Raw genomic sequence first — 23,307 nt, 5'->3', positions numbered from 1 at the left:
CAGCCAAATTCACCACCAGGAAGGTCAAATACCAAGAAAAGAGTGGCCATAGCAATTTTCATCATTCTCCTCGTGCTTGCTATCATTTTGATTGTCATCGGCTGTAAGTTTCTAGATCAACGTTTTATCACAGTAATTGCTATTAACATTACGTTTTTCATTTCTAACCCTAACACAAAAGGAACAAAGCGCCACATGTAATCCCAGAAGACATGACAATAATACAAGTGATCTTAAAGGGATATTTCAGGGTTTTTGACAGGGCCTCATTTCCTAGTTTTCCAAAGTGTTGTTGATTTCTGGGAATATTTTTTTTTAAATTCATGCAGTCCTTATTTGAAGAGTGTACTGGTGCTAGGATAGTGCTAGGCTAGTGCATGTCAATGGTAACTCGTAGCCTGGATAAAAAACAGTCGGACCCAAGCACAGAGCACCTGAGACAAATCACTTATAACACCAGACTAAACATATAGTAAATGTTTGTGTTGACTGAATAATTTTCGAAAATATAGCCATTTTGAATTTAAAATAACTAAATATTTGAGCAGCATGAGCTTCCTGGTTGTGAGCTACACAGTGGCGGAGTGATCTGCTAGGTTACCGGATCTACAGTAGTAAAACTAAATATCTCCAGAAATCAGCAACACTCTGGATAACTAAGATATGAGGCCCTATGTCAAAAATTCTGAAATATCCCTTTAAAGCTAAAATCCCGGTTAAAAGCAACTTATAAATAAGACAAAGAGAATAAAACGACAACATGCTAAAACTGCTGCTTTAAGGGATTTAAAGATGCTACAGTTTGACCCATGAGCTCCTGATAGGCCGCACGACCTTTTGCCTTTCAAAGTTTAGCGCTGATCAACAAGAGATTTCTGACGTGCTGCGTTGAGTAAAACAAGGGAAAATACACTCTCGCTTCACAGCTCGAAGGTCCAGGGTTCGATTCCCACCTGGACGGGGCCTTTCTGTGTGGAGTTTGCATGTTCTCCCCGTGTCTGTGTCGGTTTCCTCCAGGTTCTCCGGTTTCCCCTACCACTAAAAACATGTACAATAGGCCTGTGAGTGAATGCATAGTGGTGGTCAGAGGGACAGATGTGTGCAGTCGCGACAGCGCTTCTGTCAGTCTCCCCCAGGGGAAACTGAAGCTAGAAACGTAGTTTACCACCACCGAGTATGGAGTGAATGTACAATTGTCTCATGTAAAGCGCTTTGTGACCATGTCTGTGAAAGGCGCTATATAAATAAAGATCTTCTTCTTCAACAATAACAAAGCGGCGAAAACACAATTAAAGAGTGATGAAAAGGAAAGGAGCGGTAGGGCCTTGTAAGTCATAACTAACTTCTTCCTACTTTGAGCAGCACTTATACCTCTTATGTTGTGAAAAAATTCTGTATGTTATATGTATACTAATACCTGTATGCATCTGTTGCTCAAATAAACTAAACTAAACTAAAAAGCAACAAGAAAGCCATGAAAGAGTGACAAACAAGTGACAAAAAATCAATGAAAAAGTGACTAAGACACGACAAAAAAAAAAAACGACAACAAAGTTACGATCAGTTTCGTAGGCCTTTGCTTTCAGTGACACGCTTTTAGATTTGGGTAAAGCTGAACTGTAAGAGGTTAATACAAGAGAGACATGCAAACAGAGCCACCTTATCCAAAGGGCTAGCAGGGGCTGGAGCCCAGGGGCCTACCATAGTCAAGGGCCTGTCAGAATTAAAGGGGCTAGATGCAAGTCAGCCATTTTACACTCACTACTGCCACCTCAGGTCATACATGTAACTGCACCTTCTATATTAAGCTGGTGCATGACGGCACTTCGGACCCAAATTAACACCTTTTTGAGTGACAGTGCAGGATTTTAGAGGCAGTTGTGGTGAACAGGTCTGAGCTCATTCTACACATTAGGACATTGTTGTAACATGTAGGGGGAGGAAAATACATCATTTTGATATTTTTAAACTCCGTATAGTCCCTTTGAGGAAATAAAAAGAAAATAAGAGGTGATTCATTGATTTTCATGTGAATCACTTCACTATGCGGCATGACTAACCATATGAGATGATTGTGCTGCACTCCTATGTGTGTAGGTTGGATACATGTTCGAGTAGCAGGGTTAGGGTTTATGTGGGATTTTGGTTTAGGGTTATAGGTTAGGGTTAGGGCTTGCACTAAGGGGATGGGGGCCTACAATTCTGTTTAAACCCGGGGCCTATGGGTACATTAAGGTGGGCCTGCATACAAATATGACACAGGTTAGTCTGTGGTCTCTTACTTGTTTATGGGAGGTAAGTTCTTCTATCACAATCTACGAAATGTCAACGTGACACTAATAGCTGATCTAATTTATTCTTGTTCAGAAATGTGAATACAATGGTATGAATTAGCTTGTTTAAGTAGCTGAAAATAAAATGACGATTCAGTAAGAACCATCTGATGTAGCTAGGAGGTAACAGGGCTCAGGATTAGGGGAATAGAAACTAATGCATGAGAGCCTGTGATTCAATGATCTCAAAATGAATCACATATGATGATAAAAAAAATAATACTTCAGCTTGTGAGAGTAACAGAGGAAATTATGATACTGGTGCCATCTACTGCTCATTGTGTGTGACACCGCTAGATTTTGCAAAATGACACAGAAGAATAAAGGAATATTTCTTGCAAACAGTGATATATATTCTGTGTTTTGGCAACTGGGCAGCGTTGCTTTCTGTGCTTTCTGTGCTTTCTGTTTCGGCTTGTTTCACCCATCGCTGTTAAATAGGACCATATAGTGGCGTGAGAGCAGGTGTACTTTTGGTCAGATAAGAGCGGTTATCGCGGTTACCTCATAAACCACTTGGAACAGGCCTAAAACAAAGGCTGCAAGTTGCTAACATGGCTCTTATGGCAAAGTGTTTGTGCAGCCAATGATCAGGACTAATATATATGATAGATTGCTAGATAATAATTAATATGCAGAATTATTCAAACATGCCAAAATGAAACAAAATCCAGGTACGTTTCTGATGTGGAGCAAACGTTATCGCACAAAAAAGCTCCAAAAGGTCAAGTGTTTGGGGGCATTGTGCAGATATGCTTCACGTCTTCAAAGACTTTGCATTCAGATTAACATTTTAACCTGACTAACCTCCCCACCCCTCTTGGTCCGATATTTTTCATTTTATAGTAGCCTACCGTAGCCTACACAATAAGTAAGTATCTGCTTTCACACTTTGTACACATTGTCTTACAAAACTCACTGGTTTGTACATGTAGGGAAAGTGTAGCGCGTCGATAAAGAATTTTGTCATGGTTTAGGGAAGTGCAGGCCTGTTTTAGATAGTTCCATCAGACCAGAGCGTGTATTCATAATGATATCATGTTCCTGAGAATTTCTGCAAAAGAGTCATATTGTTTTTTGCCGTAGTTGCTAGTACAGATTGGAACTAATTTTATTTCACGGCTGAAATATTTTACTCATAGAAGGGACAGAAAATATGACACAATCAAACGTTACAGTGCATTTTGTTTTCCCATGTATTGAACTGACTCGTGTGTCTTATATCTACTTTGCACAGTGTATGTTAAAGAGTGGATAAAAGAGCCTGAGACACCGACAACTGCACCGAGTTCCTTGGAATCGTCCAACTCAGGTTTTGCACAAACTTAATCAATAAACATGTATTTATTTAGAATGAACAAGCAGAGGTCGAGCCAGACTTTAGTTGGTCAGGAGGGCCTGATTCTGAATGTGGCATGAACTTGGGGCCCAGACAGTTATTTTGGTGGGAAGCAAGGGTCAAAGATGGCCCCCTTCCCCTGCTGGTTCTGGAGAATAGATCATGAAACACTGTCTTGCAGGTACCCCATGTTCATCCAAACTCCACTGTGACACCGGCTGGACACTCAATGGAACAACGTGCTATCATTTCTCCACAAATAAATCATCATGGAATCAGAGCAGAGATGCGTGTAAAGCTCTGGGAGGAGTCCTGGTGAAGATAGACAGCAGAGAAGAGCAGGTATGACCATTGTTAGTGCATGTTTTTAAAATGGTTCATTGAAAGTCTATCTGCATGTGGTCTGAGACGTTTCTGTTTAATCAATTGAACTAGGAGAAATTAGAGTGGCCCTGCGCGACTTTCTTCATATTTGCAGTAAAATTAAACATGTGTTGTCCTTCAATTTATGTTTAGTGTTTTGCAAGACTGCCCATGTAATTATAGCGCATTTACATGGTGTTCGGACCAAACAGTGAAGCAAAGAGACAAATCATTAAATCTAAAAAAAAAAGACGCCTTATTGGACACAAACAAACAGTCAAATAAATGTAACTTTACAAAAACAGAATGTCTAAAGGAAACTCACTAACACAAACACTTTGACCTCCTCAAAGGATGCATAAGGAAACTTATATACAGCTTGGACCATAGCCCAATAGACCAAAGCCCCCTTTAACCCCTGAACCCCTCTGCAATGGTCTGGTCCACATAGGCCGCCTCCAGCTCTCTCTAGGCCCGCCCCTCGCCACCTCTCAGCTCTTGAAGTTGTTAGAAATGTTGGGTATGAATCTGGACACAACACTTTCTTTCATTGTTTGTAAGACAAAACAAAAATCAGGTACAGGGTCTCTGACTAGCTGTATCTGTTTGTGGTTTTCAGAGGTTACTGTTTCATGAAGTGAGCGAATTGATTAAAGAGGCAGATGAAAGTGATGACAAGTTTTGGATTGGACTGACTGATTCTCACAATGAGGGTGAATGGAGATGGGTCGACGACACTCCACTGAATCAAAGGTGAGACGACTGACTTTTATTATTATGACGATGTAATGCAGCAAAAACGTATCATAATCCAAAATGTAATCTAATCATAAACAACAGATTAGTCTACCACGGAAAATAATATAAGCAAATAAAGAAAATGCTTCACTTAAATTGTTTCGCACAACAGCTGTAATGAAAATAATCACAGTAATATATTACTCCAAGTTTCCTTTTTAGTTTGTCGTTTTGGTTTGAGAATGGTAACATGAAAGAACCGGACAACTGGACCAATAATAAAAAGAAACCTGATGGAGAGGACTGTGCACGGATGGGGGAGGTAGAACTGATGTTTGAGGAGAAATGTTGGTTTGATCTGGACTGCGGCACTGAGCAGAGATTCATCTGTGAGAAGTCCCCCCACTGTCAAAAACAATGAACATCATGCAAGTGTACAACATCTTTAATATTACAATCTCCCAGATGTGTAAAATGTATTGTAACAAGCCCATTCTGTCGTTTTTACTCATCATTTATGGATCATGAACTTGTACATAACCCCCCCACAGTGCAGGAATAATGTTCTCATGTGTTCCCTTCATTCTGGGAACGCATGTCATATAACTGCATATGCTACTACAATTAATAATGCACCAAGTGTATGTGTCAGTGTTTTACTGTAAATGCTGTAATCTTAATGCTTTGCTGTCCCGTCATGTTCAATACCACCAAGTATTCAAATAAATATATGCTAGCAGACACACATCATTTTCTTTAATTATTTCACACATATCTAACTCACCTTGTCTCATCGACGGATCCATCACCATGACAACGATACAAAAAATAATGGCTTGGATCAGGGGTTCCCAAACAGTTTTGGCTGGGACCCCAAAAATTGACACGGGAACAACTCGGGATCCCCATTGTATAAAGTTATTGCCTCTTATGCTACTTAAAGGGGCAAGATGCAAGTTTGCCATTTTATACTCACTACTGCCACCTCAGGTCATATGTGTAACTGCACCTTCTATATTAAGCTTGTGCATGACGGCACTTCGGACCCAAATTAACACCTTTTTGATTTTTGAGGCAGTTGTGCTGAACAGGTCTGAGCTCATTCTACAGATTATTACATGGCTGGAAAATATAAGGGGAGGAAAATACATAATTTTAACATTTTTAAACTCTGTACAGTCCCTTTAAAGGAATAGGCCACCGTTTTTACATACTGAGATATGTTCTTGCCTAAGTTTAGACCAATGGCCGCTGGCTGCTCTGCTTTATGACCACGACACTGGGGGCCGCCATTGCTCCGCCATTGCTGTAGTACCTCCATATCGCCACTAGGCCCCCATTGAAAAGCATTGGAGTTTAGACACCTTAAAGCAGTACTAAGTAACTCTTCCCCCTAGAGGCCATTAGCGCAACTGCAGGTGTAGTAGCAAGTTACGATTTTTTAATTTATTAATTGTCTTGGAGAGTAAATACTACGCTGACAGGAAAGGCGAAGGGAGAGAGGGTTACTGTACATCCAATAGAAATATTTTTTTTCATTCAAACTTGGCTGTAAATACTGTTTAAAGTGACGTTAGCCCGCAGTTAGCTTTGCCCGTTAGCATGTTAGCTTCTTCTTCGTGATTCCATTAGTGTGTATTGCTTTCTCCGCACCGGGGGCAGTCAAGTTGCAAACATGGTTTTCTGGCCAGAGACACCATGGGGAGATGAAAGACCCTCCAATCATCCCATAAACACTTGTATTACCCCCACAGGGACTACGGAAAGGATTTATTAAGGTAAATAAGTTACTTAGTACTGCTTTAAAAACAACTTTAACGGCTGGTTTCAATTTTTTCAACACTAGACAAGGCTAGATAATCCTCCTGAGATAACGCTGGGCTAGTCACAATTTATGAAACCAGGCTGGTTTTTGAAATCTCGTACTTTATGAGGCTCGGACTGTTAGCATTGGAGCAGCGCGAGCTACACGTCACGCAAGGGCCGAGTCTACGGTGAAGATCCCGCCCGTATGTCCTTTTTAGGAACATGCTTCGTCAGAGCTGGGGAGGGGGAGTCTGTAAATCCTCCATGAATTCCCACACGACCGTGGTCATTATGGTAAACGAGGAGGAGCAGAAGAAGTCTGTCTGATCTTCACGCGTGCCCTCAGTCACATAAACACAGCACAGACGGCGTTAGCCTTTAGCCTCTCCTCCTCTCCTCTATAGCTCCAAACAAGGTGAAGATAGAAGCTACCAAGCTCTTCCACGTTTTCCCTATGTAAATATGGTTGCGTGAAGTGTTACACGATAAAGTATAGTTACACAAAATTAAACAATGTGGATTTTCTAAGCGGATAAAAAAGGGAACTGTGAAGTGAACAGTGAAGATGTTACTGCGCAGAAAAAGGCATGTGAGCGTGTGAAGTTTTTGTTTTTGTATTGACTTCCGTTGGCCAGGCAGTGCATGTGCGAAAAAGGGTGTTGACAAGTTCAGCAAAGTTCAACCAAACTACACCCCTCAGCTGACACATTAAACGAGGAAGTGAAAAAAGTAAATTTTAGGAACGACACAGAAGAACCATCAAGAAGCACTCACTTTTGACAGACGTTTGCAGGAGATGGCTGAAGAAAAGGATTAATGTCTCGACGACCACTGGGCCAAACAGAGGTGAGACTGAACTTTACATACGATAAAGTCTTCATTTAATTTTTTATTTCATGACTCAAGATGGATCGAGATAGTCTTTTACAAGAGTCGCAGTCAGTGCCAGAAATCATAAATAAAACTTACGGTACATTTGTGGCAAAGTTAAACATGCACCATAAGTTAATCATCTTACGCATCGCTCCTGCCTTACATTACAGCTTAACTTTTGTTCATTTATACCAAGCCTAATGCAATAAGTTACTTGAGCCTGACAGATTGTGGCACATGTGCTAAAGCCTAATCCATTATAGTCTTGTTTTCGCACTATCTATATATATATATATATGGGCAAAACATGACTTTTCTCTGCGTGTTAAGCTGTTGCACTTGTATTATTTATATCCACATCTGCTTGATGAATGAGCGTATCCTCTTTCAATGTACCTTTTTTGATGTTTCAATGTTTTTGTTGTATTTTTGCATTTATTATTATTTAATTTTTCTCCCACAGCCTCAAAATCAAACATCACAAAAAGAGCGGCTACAGGAATTGTCATTGCAGCCCTTGAGCTTCTATCATTGGGATGAGGATAATCAAGAGCAGATTAATATTTTGTCATTATTTATCAATCTCTGTTTTATGTAAAAAAGTGCTTCGTCCGGCTTGTTTTGCCTTTGTTTCTCCCATAGGTGCAGGGCTACACTGTAAAAGATGTGACTCAATCACACCTTGACGTTTCAGTGAATCGTCTGGAAGCGCATGGGACTGGTTCAACTTTGTGCCGGGGCAAATCAAAGGTAAACCAGTCAGACTTGCAACGTACAATTGATATTTCTTTACATGGACGTTTTAAATAGAAACAAGAGCAGAAGTGTTTTTTATAAGAACACACCGAACTTTAAAGTGTAACCTTGATACAATGTTGAACCGTTATGTTTAATAAGTATATTGACGTGAATTTATCTTTATATATTTGCTTCCAACTCGTATGTTCTCGTCGCTTGATCCATCTTGAAGACAATAACAATGTAATAATGTTTTTGTATAATAATAAACATTCTGTGTAAAGAAACGAGGAGAGCTTGTCTCATTGAACGCCTGGACAAAGTCATACATGTGTCCAAAGGTTTGGTTATGTCTGACATGCAAGTTCATAAGGATCTTTGTTAATTTAGGATAATTTGACCAAATAACTTCTTCAGCGTTTCATGTGTGACTCTTAACCCTCCACACTGCCAAAATGTGTCCTAAGTTGGACTAATTTATGTTTATATTGGGTGTAAACCATATGCCAACCCGAAAAAAGCAAACATAGCCACAGTTTGAGAACCATAGCCCTACAGCAACAATAATGAACCTTTAAATGATTCAAGTGGTGAAAGATAAGGCCTACGTTTTTTTTGTGAGGGCTACAGGTTTTCTGAACAAAGCTGCTTCTACAAACACCATGTTCTTTGAGGACGCGTGGATGATCTTTTCATAGCAGGTGTTTGTCCTGGATTATGGGCAAATGCACCGAGGTCCATGAGAAGAAGCTCCTGACAGTTCCCAGCTTTTTAATCCACTTGATCATATTCATGCTTTTGTCCCATATTAGTTTGTTCTGCTTTTAAGACATTTTTTCCCCATGATTTAACAAGGATTGGTCTGAATGTCTCATGTCTTCTGGGAAAACTATTCTATATTCTCTTCTATCTTCTACTGCTACTAAACCCTCATGCAACTTCTACTGTCACGACTATAAGCCATTTATTCAATTATTTCTCTCTTTCTAACACAAGGTCTTGTTTATTGTTACTATTCCTCGACAGAAACCACAACTGTCCCAACTGAGATGAAACAAAATCAAAAATAATTAAACTGAACCTTTATTTAGTCAAATAACACAAAGACATTTTATTATTTGCGCTTGATATTTTAAACAGAGGACATCAGGTGGGATAATAATCTTTGGGTTAACATTGACTTATTAACTTATTATAATTCTGCTCCATTTAGCTGTTGTTTCATTGAAATTACAATTTTAAAACTGAATTTTATAATTTGCATTTTCTGCCTGTTCTCAGCAACAACAAAACAGACGACAACTACAGGTAGGATCAAAAAAATAATCTCTGTTTGGCCATTAAACATTTTCAAAAGCATTATTTAATATTGATTAACATTAATATTCGCAAATGGGACAATATTGAGCCTCTGTTATACTGATGAGTCTTTCTTTTACAGTCCCACCTTGTGTGGTTCAATGTGACCCAGGCTGGGAGCTCAATGGGACAAAGTGCTATAATTTCTCATCAAATGGATTAAAGTGGACAGAGAGCAGAGACATGTGTGAAAGCCTCAGTGGACACCTGGTGAAGATCGAGAGCAGAGAGGAGCAGGTACTGACCACTGACCACAGACATGTTGTGAAAGAGACTAATCTGAGCTTTTACAAATGTGGTTTTAGACATTTTTGTTCAGTCAACTTAAAATGAATGATCAGTTCTGGATCGGACTGACAGACTCTGAGATCGAGGGTCAATGGAAGTGGACGGACGGCTCTCCACTGAACCAGAGGTGGGACATGAACATTCAGATTTACACAGTTTGTTTTGTGACAACGCTCTAATCTCCTTTAAGCTTCATCTTCATCTTTCAAATGTCCATAATGTAAAGAAGTAAATGAGTCATCCTAAATGTTGTTTTTGTTTCTGTTTAGTTTTTGGAGTCAGGACCCAGATAACTTCATACCTGTTGATTCCCCTGAAGGAGAAGACTGTGTGATAATTCTTCTTCAATCTGGACTCTCAGTTGACAGAAGTTGGGCTGATCTTCCCTGTGGAAACTCATATCGGTTCATCTGTGAAAAAGAAACGATTTGTAAATAATAGTTTATGTTCACAGCATACAAACCTGTATTTCAAACAGTTTGAACTTTACTGAATATCTGTTCCAGGCTACTGCACGTCTTTATTGAATGTAGTGCTTTCAGACAATATTCAGAGCTCTGTTAATGAGAAGACTGTGCGATAATTCTTCTTGAAACCTCAGTGGACAGAAGTTGGGCTGATATTTACTGTGGATTCCCACAACGGTTCATCTGTGAAAAAGAACCGATTTGTAAATGATAGTGTATGTTCACAGCATACATTATCTGCATTTTCAACGGTTTAAAGTTCACTAAATATCTGTTCCAGGCTACTGCATGTCTATATTGAATGCAGTGGTTTCAGACAGTATTCAGAGCTCTGTTAATCACTTTTGTTTTGATAATAACATAAAATCATTTTTATTGTATTATCAAAACAGAAAAATAACAAACAATGTTTTATGGACTGCAAAAAACAAAACTTAACATGAGTAAAATGTCCTTGAATAAGTAAATTTCCCCCTGATTTGAGCAACTCATTTGAGGAAATTCGTCCATGGAGAAAGTTTTTTAACGCTTAAATTAGGTAAAAATATCAACAACAATCTTATTTCAAGAAAATTAAAAGGATATTTCAGGATTTTTGACATAGTTATCCAGAGTGTTGCTGATTTCTGGAGATATTTTTTTTGTAATTCAAGCAGTTCTTTTATTTGAAGAGTTTCGTGGCGCTAACAGTCTGACCTGCTCCACAGTGCACCTGAGGCAAATCACTTATAACGCCAGACTAACCATATGTCTGTGTGACTGTGTCTATAGAGTGATTTTACCCATTTTGCATTTAAAATAACTTATATTTGAGCAGCATCAGCAGTGGTTGTATAAGCTATGCGGTGGCGGAGTGATCTGTTAGAAAATAGTCCCTCAAAATGCGATCATTCATGTGATGCAAGGTCAGTTATATTCAAAAAATTACTCATTTACATGGTTAGTCTGGTGTTATAAGTGATTTGCCTCAGGTGCACTGTGGAGCGGGTCAGACTGTTTTTAATGCAGGCTAGCTGATACCATAGATATGCGCTAGCCTTGCATTAGCCTAGCGCCAAGAAACTCTTCAAATATAAGAACTGCTTGAACACCAACACTCTGGATAGGAATTGAGGCCCTATTTCAAAAATCCTGAAATATCCCTTTAAGATTCTTTGTGATCTAATTTCAGTGCGATGAGATAGTCTTGATCATGGTTGTGTAACTATGTTAGTACTAATCTGTAATAATTTCCACTTTTTCTTATTGTTTCTTATTTTTGTGGTGTAATCATCTCTGTAAACTTGTATGTATTGTATTATGTTGAGTTCTCACTATGATGGATTAGGTGGATAGTGTTTTGTATAATAAATAAACATTCTGTGTAAAGAAACGAGGAGAGCTTGTCTCATTGAACGTCTGGGCAAAGTCATACATGTGTCCAAAGGTTGGGTTCTGTCTGACATGCAACACTACAAAAAGTATATATCAAGCATTGGTTTAAATGACTTGAATTGAGGAAATGTATCTTGTTTTGAGCGGTTTTCACTAATTTAGACACTTTTCCTGATCGGACCAAGTTTACTTTGCTTGTTTGAGGACATTTCAGACCAGTTCTAGGGTAAATCTCGCTTGAAATAAGAAAGTAAAATTGCCAATGAGATAAGACCAATTTTCTTACCCCATTGGCAAAGAAAATGACCTGAAATAAGGACGAAATGTATCGAAACGAGTCAGAAACATCTCAGAACAAGTGAAATAATCTAGGACAAATGCCCAACAACTTCTTAACTAGTCAAAACAACTAAAATTTGGATTATTATGCTCAAATTGAGATGTTTATACTGATCTAGTTAAATACTAAGTTGAACAAATGTATGTCTAAACTGGGTGTAAACCATATCCCAACCAGAAAAAATGTAGGCTTAAAGGCATTAATCATCAATCGAACTATCGAATTATCACACGGAGAAGCCAAAGTAGCACCAGTGGTACCGGAGCCACAGTTTGAGAACCACTACTCTACAGCAACAATAATGACAACCTTTAGATGATTAATAAGATGAGGCCTACATTTTTTTTCCACCAGAAGCTCCTCAGAGGGGGTCAAAGGTGACAGAGGAGAGTCATCAGTGAGTTAGACTTTAGTGATTTCAGTACGGCTGCTTCTACAAACACCACTGTTCGCTGAGGAAGTGTAAATGCTCTTTCAGTACCAGACTGAGACACCGTCCTTCATCCTCACCGCTGTCAGACTGTACAACAAGACTGTGAAGGAACATGTGCAATAACCCCTTTGCAGAAATACACGCAATAATCCCCGTGTTTACATCACTTTATCAACCACTATGTTGTAAACCTGCACTTCCTATACAGACGATAGCAGCTTTTGTTATAGTCTGTTTACTTTATTATTTACTCTTTATACTTTTTGTCCCCACAAAGTCCGTGGTAGTCATTGTATATAAGATACCACTGTTTACTATGCAATTGTTTTTCACATTTCCTGCCTATTTGCACACCCTGAGTGTTTCTGAGAGCTGAATGAAACAAGTAAATTTCTGTGTGAGATCAATAAAGGCTTATCTTTCCATAGCAGTTTAGAGTATGAGCAAGTGCATCGAGGTCCATCAGTTCCCAGCTTTATATTCCACTTGATCATATTCATGCATTTGTCCCATATTACATTTGTTGCACTTAATTCTAAATTCTTTCCATGATTTAACGAGGATTGATCTGAATGTCTCATGTCTTCTGGGAATACAATTTGTCTACTGCTACTAGAAACCCTCATGCAACTTCTACTGTCACGACTACAAGCCAATTATTCAATTTTAACTCTCTTTCTAACACAATGTCTTGTTTATTGTTTGCCCTCAGTGTATTACAGTCCACTCGGAAATACCTCTGGAGCATCGACAGAAGCCACAACTGTCCCAGGTGAGATGAAACAAAATCAACTATTATTAAACTGAACCTTTATTAAGTCAAATAACTCAAATACATTTTATTATTTGCACTTTATACTTACTCAGCGACAACCCAACAGAAGACAACAGGTAGGATAATAATCGTTGGGTTAATATTGTCCCTATTATAATTCTGCTCCAATTGGCCGAAACAAAATTGACTTGTAAATTGAAATTAAACCTTTATTAAGTCAGATAACACTACATTTTATTGTTTGCATTTGCTGCTCGTGCTCAGCAACAACCCAACAGGAGACGACTACAGGTAAGATCAAAACAACTGTTGGGTAATATCAACCCTATTGTAATTCTGCTCCATTTGGCTGTTTTTTCATTGAAATTACAATTTTAAAAGTGAATTTTATTATTTGCAATTACTGCTTCTTCTCAGCAACAACAAAACAGACGACAACTGCAGGTAGGATCAAAAATAATCACTGTCCATTAAACATTTTCAAAAGCATTATTTCTTATTGATTCACATTAATAATTGTGTAGATGCTTTTCACAAATAGGACAATTTTGAGCCTCTGTTATACTGATGAGTCTTTCTTTTACAGTCCCACCTTGTGTGGATCAATGTGACCCAGGCTGGGAGCTCAATGGGACAAAGTGCTATAATTTCTCATCAAATGGATTAAACTGGACAGAGAGCAGAGACATGTGTGAAAGGCTCAGTGGACACCTGGTGAAGATCGAGAGCAGAGAGGAGCAGGTACTGACCACTGACCACAGACATGTTGTGAAAGAGACTAATCTGAGCTTTTACACATGTGGTTTTAGACATTTTTGTTCAATCAACTTAAAATGAATGATCGGTTCTGGATCGGACTGACCGACTCTGAGTTCGAGGGTCAATGGAAGTGGACGGACGGCTCTCCACTGAACCAGAGGTGGGACATGAACATTCAGATTTAAACTTCTTGAACCAGTTTGTTTTGTGACAACGCTATAATCTCCTTTAAGCTTCAACTTTATCTTTCAAATGTCCATAATGTAAAGAAGTAAATGAGTCATCCTAAATGTTGTTTTTGTTTCTGTTTAGTTTAACATTTTGGAATCAGGACCCAGATAACTTCATAACTGATGATTCCCCTGAAGGAGAAGACTGTGCGATAATTCTTAAAACTGAACTCTCAATAGACAGAAGTTGGGCTGATCTTCCCTGTGGATACCTATATCGGTTCATCTGTGAAAAAGAAACGATTTGTAAATAATAGTTTATGTTCACAGCATACAAACCTGTATTTCAAACAGTTTGAACTTTACTGAATATCTGTTCCAGGCTACTGCACGTCTTTATTGAATGTAGTGCTTTCAGACAGTATTCAGAGCTCTGTTAATCACTTCTGTTTTCATTTTGGATAATATTTCTACTGAAAAGTGCTCGTAAAAAAATGTTGAAATTTGCCCCAGATTTGAGCAACTAATTTCAGGAAAGTCTTTTGCACTTAAATTAAGAAAAAAATAAACAACAATCTTATTTGAAGTTAATTAGATTTGTTATCTAATGTAATCTAAATGCAATAAGATTTCTTTTTCATTTAAGTATAAAAAAAACGTATTAAAATGAGTAACTCAAATGAGGGCAAACATTTGCTTATTTCTTCCAGACTCTTTACAGCAAATACAGATTCCATTAGTCTTGATCATGGTTGTGTAACTTGTAGAGCTGTCACCGACCGACTCATTATGTTTGTAATCTGTAACAATTTTCTTCCTTTTTTCATGGTGTGACAAATTAGAATTCTCTGTAAACTTGTGAGAAACTACATTTTATGTGAACATCACTGATTAAAGGTCACTTACTTTATTAAGTTGAGTTCTGTACTGTGATTATTACTTTGAACGTTTCTGCAAGAAAGGCTTTGTTTTCACCCAAACCCTTTCGAGGGAAACTCACTTTATCCTCAAACATCTCTAAAACGACAGGACTTATGGGGTGTTTCTCGTCTGCAATGGTCAGTGTGAGTTAAAAGTGGTAAAAAAAAAAAAAAGGAACAGCTGGGAACATAATACATAGGAAGTGAAAAGTTGAAAACAGAGGATATAGCAGATCAGCCGAGAAGCACTGGCCTCACTTCTGACAGACGTTGTACTGAGAAGAGGTTGTCATGGCTGATGAAAATACGTACGCCAATTTCCCTTCAATGACAAATCAAAACCGAGGTGAGACTGAATTGTCTATTCTGTCCATGTCCAAGTTATTTTATAATCATAGCAAAATGTGAAGAAAAAGCCTAAATAGACGTATTCAACATTTGTATTCACTTTGTTATGGTCAACTTGAATGACTGAGATCCATAACTAATACAATATCTGTCCACATAATAAACATTCTTTGATGAATGAATAAAACATCTAGTATTATCAATGTTTTATTTATTCTTCCCTCTTTCCCTCTTTTCATGATTCACGGACAACAGTTTGGCAACTGTAATGTTTTTAAAGCGCTTTATCAATAAAGTTGGTAAAACAACAAATATCAAAAGCCAAATGGTAAAAAGTGAGATAAGATGCTCTTACATATTATTATTTACACGGAGGATGGAACAAATCTAAAATCATATGTTTCAGTTCAGTCAATTATAGCGTTTCATATATTTCCTCACAGAGAAACAAATATACGTAAAAACATGAGTATGAAATGCAGAGAGGAAGTTGCAAAAGATAAGATTGGTTTAACAACCACTTTATTCAAAGACTTCTACTACTACTACTACTACTACTACTACTACTACTACTACTACTACTACTACTACTACTACTACTACTACTACTGCTACTACTACTGCTGCTGCTGATGCCAGTGTTGGGCAGCAACTGAATACATGTATTCAGAAGAGTCATTTTGAGTAACTGTGTTCTGGTTCTGTGTAAAGTTGGTGTATTTCACTGACAGTTCACCCAGAAACAATGAAGCGATGACAGAAATGACAGTCTCAGGTAAATATAACATTTCATTATTAAAAAATATGATGAAATGAAGCTGAATCAAACATTTGAAGTATTTGTGTCTGTTTTTTTTGTTGCTCTCAGTTGATTCTGGCAGTGAAGTGAAAACAACAGATTGATTTACTTTTTTCTTTTTTTGATCTAAGGATATTATTTGTTCATCTGTCTTTGTTTGGACCAGTTTGTAACTGCGTTAAGTTAAAACCCAGATAGAGACAATAATATTTAATAATTAAGTTCCAATAAAGATTGACTTCAATCATCCAGGTAGATTTAATCTTAATAAATGTATTGCGGCTTCCAAACAAACCTTATAGCCGCGGAGACGATATGAGGCTGGGTCCTATGGCTCAGTTTTGTGACGCACAAGGAGGCTATTGTGACAGATACGCTGAGATCCAGAGTTGCGTTTCTAGTGCATTTATTGCGTAAAAAAGGACAAAGCTATAACAGCGCATTAAAATGAATATGACAAAATGATGCAAACCAGAAGGGATAAACGGACAAAAAATGACTAATGGAATGGGTGCTGTGCGGTCAACAAAAATTGTGGCTACCCAGACCAGACCTCTCTCATCCGGACCCCAGGTGAGTACGTGTTTTTACACATTCACACTTCCGCGTGCACACGCCCATGCCCACGTGAGTACCCCGCCTCAGAAGCACACACACACACAAGCGCACCGTGCACACACTCAGACACAGATGCGTCTCCTACAAAATGTTTAGCTACATCTTTTAAAAGCACACTATCTGTATACTTTCCCTTTGGTTTTATTATTGCTTTTGGTTTTATTCTGGTTATTGTTTATCTTTAAGTTTGTACCTCAGGTCACAACAAACTGTAGCTCAGGTGTAGCTCAGGTGTTGCACAGTCACCAGACAAAACTTTGGCTCACGCTCTATGTTGACACATTACAGTGAAAAAGGATGTGAATATTGAGAAAGGATAAAGAAGAACTTACTGTTGACAGAAGGCACATTGAGAAGATGCTTGTGCTTATTAATGCTATTCATTAAATTTAAATTATTTATTTCATTCAAAAGTGACATCTTACAATCAAAACAATACCACCAATACAGTATGAATGAAACGGAGCAGAGGACAAGATCAAGTCTTGGTCGTATATATATATATATCGGAGTAGAGTCGCTGCTCCTTCACGTCAAAAGGAGCCAGCTGAGGTGGCTCAGGCATCTGTTTCGGATGCCTCCCGGTCGCCTCCCTCAGGAAGTGTTCCAGTGTTGGGAGGAGGCCTCGTGGAAGACCCAGGGCACACTGGAGGGACTATGTCTCTGAGCTGGCCTGGTGTCGCCTTGTGGTCGCCCCAGAACAGCTGGAGGAGGTGTGTGTGGATCAGGAAGTTTGGGCATCTCTGCTGAGTCTGCTGCCTCCGCGACCCGGCCCGGATAAAGTGGAAGAAAATGGATGGATGGATGGATGGATGGATGGATGGATGGATGGATGGATGTTTTTTGTGGTCTGCATGACAACACCATTCAATGACGCATTCAATGAGGAAGTAAATAAAGTACAAGTTAGAGACAACAGAAAACACTATCAATAAGCACTACACTCACTTTTGACAGACGTTTGCCGCAGATGGCTGAAGTGACTGAAGAAAATGATTACGTTAAGGTCCCTCCAACATCTGGGGCAAAAAGAGGTAAGACAACACTTTACATATATTTCATGTCTTCATTTGGATTTTTTATTGTTTCATGATCTGAAGTGAAGGTGTAAAGCATCGATTGACGATTTATTGGACTGTATCAAGATGGTCTTTGTCCCAAAAAACACTAATGATTGTAACTGTGGCCCAGTGGCATTATAAAGCAAACAATAAAAGTTACCATTTCAGGTTAATTTCCATTCATTCAAACCAACACTGATGGAATAGGTTTAATGTTTACTTCTGAACTCAAATGGGGTGCAGCTCACAGACTGTATTAGACAGGGCAGTTTTAGTGTGTGCTTTAGAGTGTTCAGTTTATGTGCTATAGCCTAAGTCATGAGGCTACTTCTTTAAGTCTTTGCACTGTCCACATGGGCTTTTCTCATCTTAACTGTCTCGTCTGCTTAAATCCTCTTTCAATGTTCCTTTTCATGTAACATTTTGGATCATTATTATTTCATTTTCCCCACAGGCATTAAGTGCAGCATCACAAAAAGAGTGGTCATAGGAATTCTTACTGCATTACTTCTGCTTGCTGCCATCATTGGAATTAGAGTAATCTGTAAGTTTTTATCGATCGACTGATATTTTCTCAATGGTCATAATAAATTTTAGCGATTGTTGTTTGTTTTAGGCCTACCTGATTCACCTGCCCTTGCCCTTTTTATGGGTGCAGGTCTATACTGTAAAAGCAAGTGCTCTCAGTTCTTTTGTAATAATGTTTTTTTTTTTTTATCCCATTGTTGTACTCATATTTAAGTGAATTTTTAATTTGTTCCACTTGTTATCAGTGTAATAGACTTGGAATTTTAATTTTGAGCAAATTCATCTTCTCACTGAACAGTGCACTTCAAAACATTAACTACTGCTGACCCAGGTATAAGTCCAAGCCTGTGAACATTTTGGCCGGATAAATAAACAAAAGCTTAATTTGGATATTAAACCCTTGATTTCACAGATGCTTCATGTCCATTCAAACTCCACTGCGACACAGACTGGAAAGTCAATGGAACAACGTGCTATTATTTCTCCACAACTAAATCATCATGGGATCAGAGCAGAGACAAGTGTAAAGCTATGGAGGGAGACCTGGTGAAGATAGACAGCAGACAGGAGCAGGTACTGATGCATGAAAGACAATAACCCACCTGAACCAAGCACATTTCCTCCTGAGGCGTTACTCCAGTTGAGAAGTTTTTAGATTTGGGTAAAGCTGAACTGGAGAAAATGTTAAGGTGGGGGTAAAACGGTTAACTCTGTTTTGTTAGCATTACTGAGGCAGTGAATTAGAAATGTGTTAGGAATGTTTGGTATGGATTTAACAAACATTTAACTGTGTCTGTTTGTGATTTTCAGAGGTTTCTGTTTCATGAAGTGAGAGTATTGTTGAAAGAAACAGATGATAGTAAGTTTTGGATTGGACTGACTGATGCTGAGATAGAGGGTGAATGGAGATGGGTCGACGACACTCCACTGCATCAAAGGTGAGACGACTTACTTTTATTATTAGAACGATGTAACGCAGCAAAAACGTATCATAATGTCTATCACAAAACAGTATATTGTCCAAAATAGAATCTAATCATAAACAGCAGATACAGTCGTATGCAAAAGTTTGGGCACCTCTTTAACTTTTGGACATTTTGCCATACTATGGACCATAAACATAAATATATTTAACTGAAATTTTATTTGAAAGACACACACTAAGTGACACACAATCGTGAAGTGAAATGAAATGTATGCATGATTTAGACTTTTTTTAATAAATAAAAAAAATGAAAAGTGTGATGTGCAAAAGTATAGGCCTCCTTTCCTTTAAGTGAAACAATTGCCTTCAGAAAGTGAATGATGATTTCTGAATGATCACATGTTGACCCAATGACTAAATAGAGTCTGCCTGTGTGTAATCTAATGTCACTTCAAATGCAGCTGCTCTGTGATGGTCTCAGAGGTCTGTTGAGAGACTATTGTGGAGCAGAAGCATCATGAAGTCCAAAAACACACCAGACAGGCCCGGGATAGAGTTATTGAAAAGTATAAAGCTGGGTTAGGTTAAAAAAAGATTTACAAAGATTTGAACATCTCTCAAAGTACAGTTAAATACACCATCCAGGAATGGAAAGAGTATGGCATCACTGAAAACCTACCAAGACCCGGCCGTCCTCCTAAACTTACTGATCGAACAAGGACAGCACAGACCACAGCTGTTACCAAGAAGCCTATGATGACCCTGGATGAACTGCAGAGAGTTACCCCTCAGGTGGAAGAAACTGTCCACAGAACAACTATTAGTCATACACTGCACAAATCTGGCCTTTATGGCAGAGTGGCATTTTTGAAAGAAAATCCCGTTTCTGTTTGCCTGAAACCATCATGTGGCCTCCATGTGTCTTCTGGCAAACAGAAAACACTAAAACTCTGCCATAAAAGGAAAGGGTGCCTATACTTTTGCACATTCCACTATTCAGTTTTTTATTTATAAAAAAAAATCTAAATCATGTATAAATTTCATTTCACTTAACGATTGTGTGTCACGTATGTCTTTCACATAAAATTTCAATTAAATATATTTATGTTTATGTTCCATAGTATGGCAAAATGTCGAAAAGTTAAAGGGGGGCCCAAACTTTTGCATACCACTGTAAGTCCATCACTGTTTGTAAGAAAATAATCTAAACCATTTTTTTTTGTTTAATGCTTCCCATAGCATAACGGCTGTAATGAAAGTAATCTGTCATTTTGTAATCACAGACACACACATATACTACTCCAAGTTTTCTTTGCAGTTTGTCGTTTTGGTTTGAGAGTGATAAAGGCATAAAGGAACCGGACAACTGGACCAATAATCATAAGAAACCTGATGGAGAGGACTGCGTGCGGATGGGGGAGATAGGAAGGCTGTTTGTGGAGAAATGTTGGTTTGATAAAGACTGCAGCACTGAGCAGAGATTCATCTGTGAGAAGGAACCCAATAAGTCTCCCGACTGTCAAAAGAATTAACATCATGCAATATCTTTAATATTCCAATCTCCCAGGTCTGTAAAATATATTGTAACAAGCCCATATTGTCGTTTTTACTCATCATTTATGGATCATGAACTTTTGCATGTTTGTATTGAATTGGTGTCATTTAATTAGAGACTTTCCCCCACGTACCTAAAGGCTGGAGGGACGGTCTTCTGACAAGACAGTCCTTCATAATCCTCCCACAGTGCGGGAATAGTGTTTTATTTTTTTGTGTGTGATTGCGACAGTCAAGCCAGACACCTTCATTCATGGAATCAGTTCCATATTTGCAACTGGTGGGGCAACAAAATAGATTTTAGGTAAATAGGGTCAGTCAAAATGTAAATACATTTACCAGAGTGAGAGTCTGTAGTCTATGCTAAGATGTGGCATTTGGGAGATGTGACTGTGAAACATAAGACGCTGTTTCTCAGATCGGTCCCTGCAGGACATTTCTCCTGAGCTTCTGCACTCTGTGTGAGGGGATTTGGGATTCCCCTCGATAAAAATAACAAAAACTCTTTGAACCACACTCCACCAGACTTCTTCTGTTTGTCTTGCAACTGTCCAATTTGTAGTATCTTTGAGTGCTGTACTGTAAATACTGTGATACTTATGCATTGGTGTACAATGTTTAATATCACCAAGTGTTCATTGGAATGTATGTATAAAGACAGATCTAATTTACACACGCTATTCAACTCGTCTCATCAAGTGATCCATGTCAATGACAATGATAATAGAATAAAATAAAGTCTTGGATAATAATTCTTTTTAATGACTTTTAAGGCAATCTGCCCCCAAGACCATGTGCGTCGGCGGCGAGGTCACAGCGACTCCTGGCGGCGCAGCAGTAGCACCAATTTACAGGCATTTATAATAATGTCCTATTTCAGTCCGTTACACTAGGCTACTGCTGTATGATCTCATACATTTACCAATGTCATGTTTCTGTAGTTCCCAGGTTGGGCTGAATGAATTTACATTACAGGCCTCTTGCCAGCGTGAAGAAATAAGATTTCTAATAGTTTCAGTAACTGAGGCATGAGTAAAAAGACTGTTTTTGATCTTGCTCATTTCAATCTAATCATTGTCATTTCTGAAGAAAATAAAATTCAAAGGAACTATTTCAAAAGAAACCAAACATGACTTCCTCAAACTGGCTTCCCCTCGCTCTTTCCTCGCCACTCCTCGTCTCTCAGCAGTGTTTTTGAAAAGTGCGTACTTCGTACGGCAGCTACATAGTGTGCGTGGAGGAGCACAATGTTTCACGTTAAGTTTGTTTTCTATAAATACCACCTTTGGCACGGAGGAGTGGCCACAGACATCAGACAAAAATGGCCAAACTTTGGCTCACGCCCATGGATCTATCATAATAAACGCTCACGCCCTATGTTCACACATTACAGTGAAAGAGGAAGTGACGATGGATACCAAGAAAGGATAACGAACAGCACTCACTTCTGACAGACGGCACATTGAGAAGGCGGTCGAGATTAGTGCTATTTGCACTTAATATTTAGTTTAGAGCCAGTTATAGCCGAATTTACTTCCCAAATGAATTAGCTTTATTTTCCATTCATGCATATATTAGTTTAATTTAGTTCATTATTTACTTCACCTTTTTTATTGGTCACTTGAATTTTTTTTACTTAAGTGGGTGAATAAAGTATATTTTAGTAACAACAGAACCATCAAGAAGCGCCGCACTCACTTTTGACAGACGTTTGCTGGAGATGATTGAAGAAAGGGATTACGTTAATGTCCCAACAACAACTGGGCCAAACAGAGGTGAGACTAAACTTTACATTATGATAAAGTCTTCACGTAGGTGTAAAACTTCAATCTGCTGTTTGTTCACATATATCAAGATTGTCTTTTACAACAATCAGTGCCAGAAATCATAAATAAAACTAATGCTAACTAAAATTTGTGGCTACAACGTTAAACTTGGGCCCAGATGAAGATCGCTCCTGCCCTGCAGCTTTATGCAGCAGTCGATAAAAGATACCTCAACACTTCAGTTTAATTTGTATTAATTTAAACCAATTCTGACGCAGTAAGTTACATTTTTACTTAAGGCTGGAAGATTGTTTAGCAAAACATGACTTTTCTCTGAGTGTTGCTGTTGCACTTGTAATATTTATATCCACATCTGCTTGGTGAATGAGCATTTCCTCTTTCAATGGCCCCTTTTCATGTTAATGAAATATTAATGTTTTTATTGTAATTTTGGGTTAATTATTTCATTTTTCTCCCACAGGTTCAAAACCGAACGTCACAAAAAGAGTGACTGCAGGAATTCTCATTGCGGCCCTTGTGCTTGCTGCCATCATTGGGATTAGGATTGTCGAGAGCAGTAAGTTTTTATTGATCTATACATTGTCAATAGTTATTTATGGTGAAGAGATACAG

The 23,307-nt window shown here is 38.4% G+C and overlaps 3 protein-coding genes across 3 annotated transcripts in view; all 3 read left to right on the top strand.

Moving 5' to 3' along the window:
* Positions 1 to 14,469, top strand: LOC306973496 (C-type lectin domain family 4 member E-like; the record flags this gene model as incomplete). Its single annotated transcript, XM_079570420.1, has 5 exons — positions 1 to 103; positions 9,472 to 9,498; positions 13,813 to 13,967; positions 14,036 to 14,145; positions 14,298 to 14,469. The coding sequence occupies exons 3-5, from the start codon at positions 13,914 to 13,916 to the stop codon at positions 14,467 to 14,469; spliced, it is 336 nt and encodes a 111-aa protein (XP_079426546.1). The 5' UTR covers positions 1 to 103; positions 9,472 to 9,498; positions 13,813 to 13,913.
* Positions 14,470 to 18,549: 4,080 nt separating this feature from the next.
* LOC306973495 (C-type lectin domain family 4 member E-like) lies at positions 18,550 to 21,016 on the top strand (the record flags this gene model as incomplete). The annotated part of the gene is made up of 4 exons (XM_079570419.1): positions 18,550 to 18,553; positions 18,842 to 19,002; positions 19,240 to 19,367; positions 20,673 to 21,016. 4 exons carry the CDS (start codon positions 18,550 to 18,552, stop codon positions 20,884 to 20,886), a joined length of 507 nt encoding a protein of 168 aa, XP_079426545.1. The 3' UTR covers positions 20,887 to 21,016.
* A 1,570-nt stretch (positions 21,017 to 22,586) lies between these two features.
* The window catches only part of LOC306973494 (uncharacterized protein), a gene marked incomplete at its 3' end in the record, with an annotated part of 37,243 nt that continues 36,522 nt past the window's right edge, over positions 22,587 to 23,307 (top strand). Inside the window, exons 1-2 of the mRNA XM_079570418.1 lie at positions 22,587 to 22,683; positions 23,156 to 23,251. Of these exons, the coding sequence (XP_079426544.1) occupies positions 22,629 to 22,683; positions 23,156 to 23,251 (151 nt within the window). The 5' untranslated portion in view covers positions 22,587 to 22,628. The remainder of the gene's footprint in view (positions 22,684 to 23,155; positions 23,252 to 23,307) is intronic.

The sequence above is a fragment of the Gobius niger genome, assembly GCF_951799975.1.
Source record: "Gobius niger genome assembly, chromosome: 14".
NCBI lineage: Eukaryota > Metazoa > Chordata > Actinopteri > Gobiiformes > Gobiidae > Gobius > Gobius niger.
Note: the sequence above shows the minus strand (reverse complement) of the source record. Positions and strands in the feature narration are given on the sequence as shown.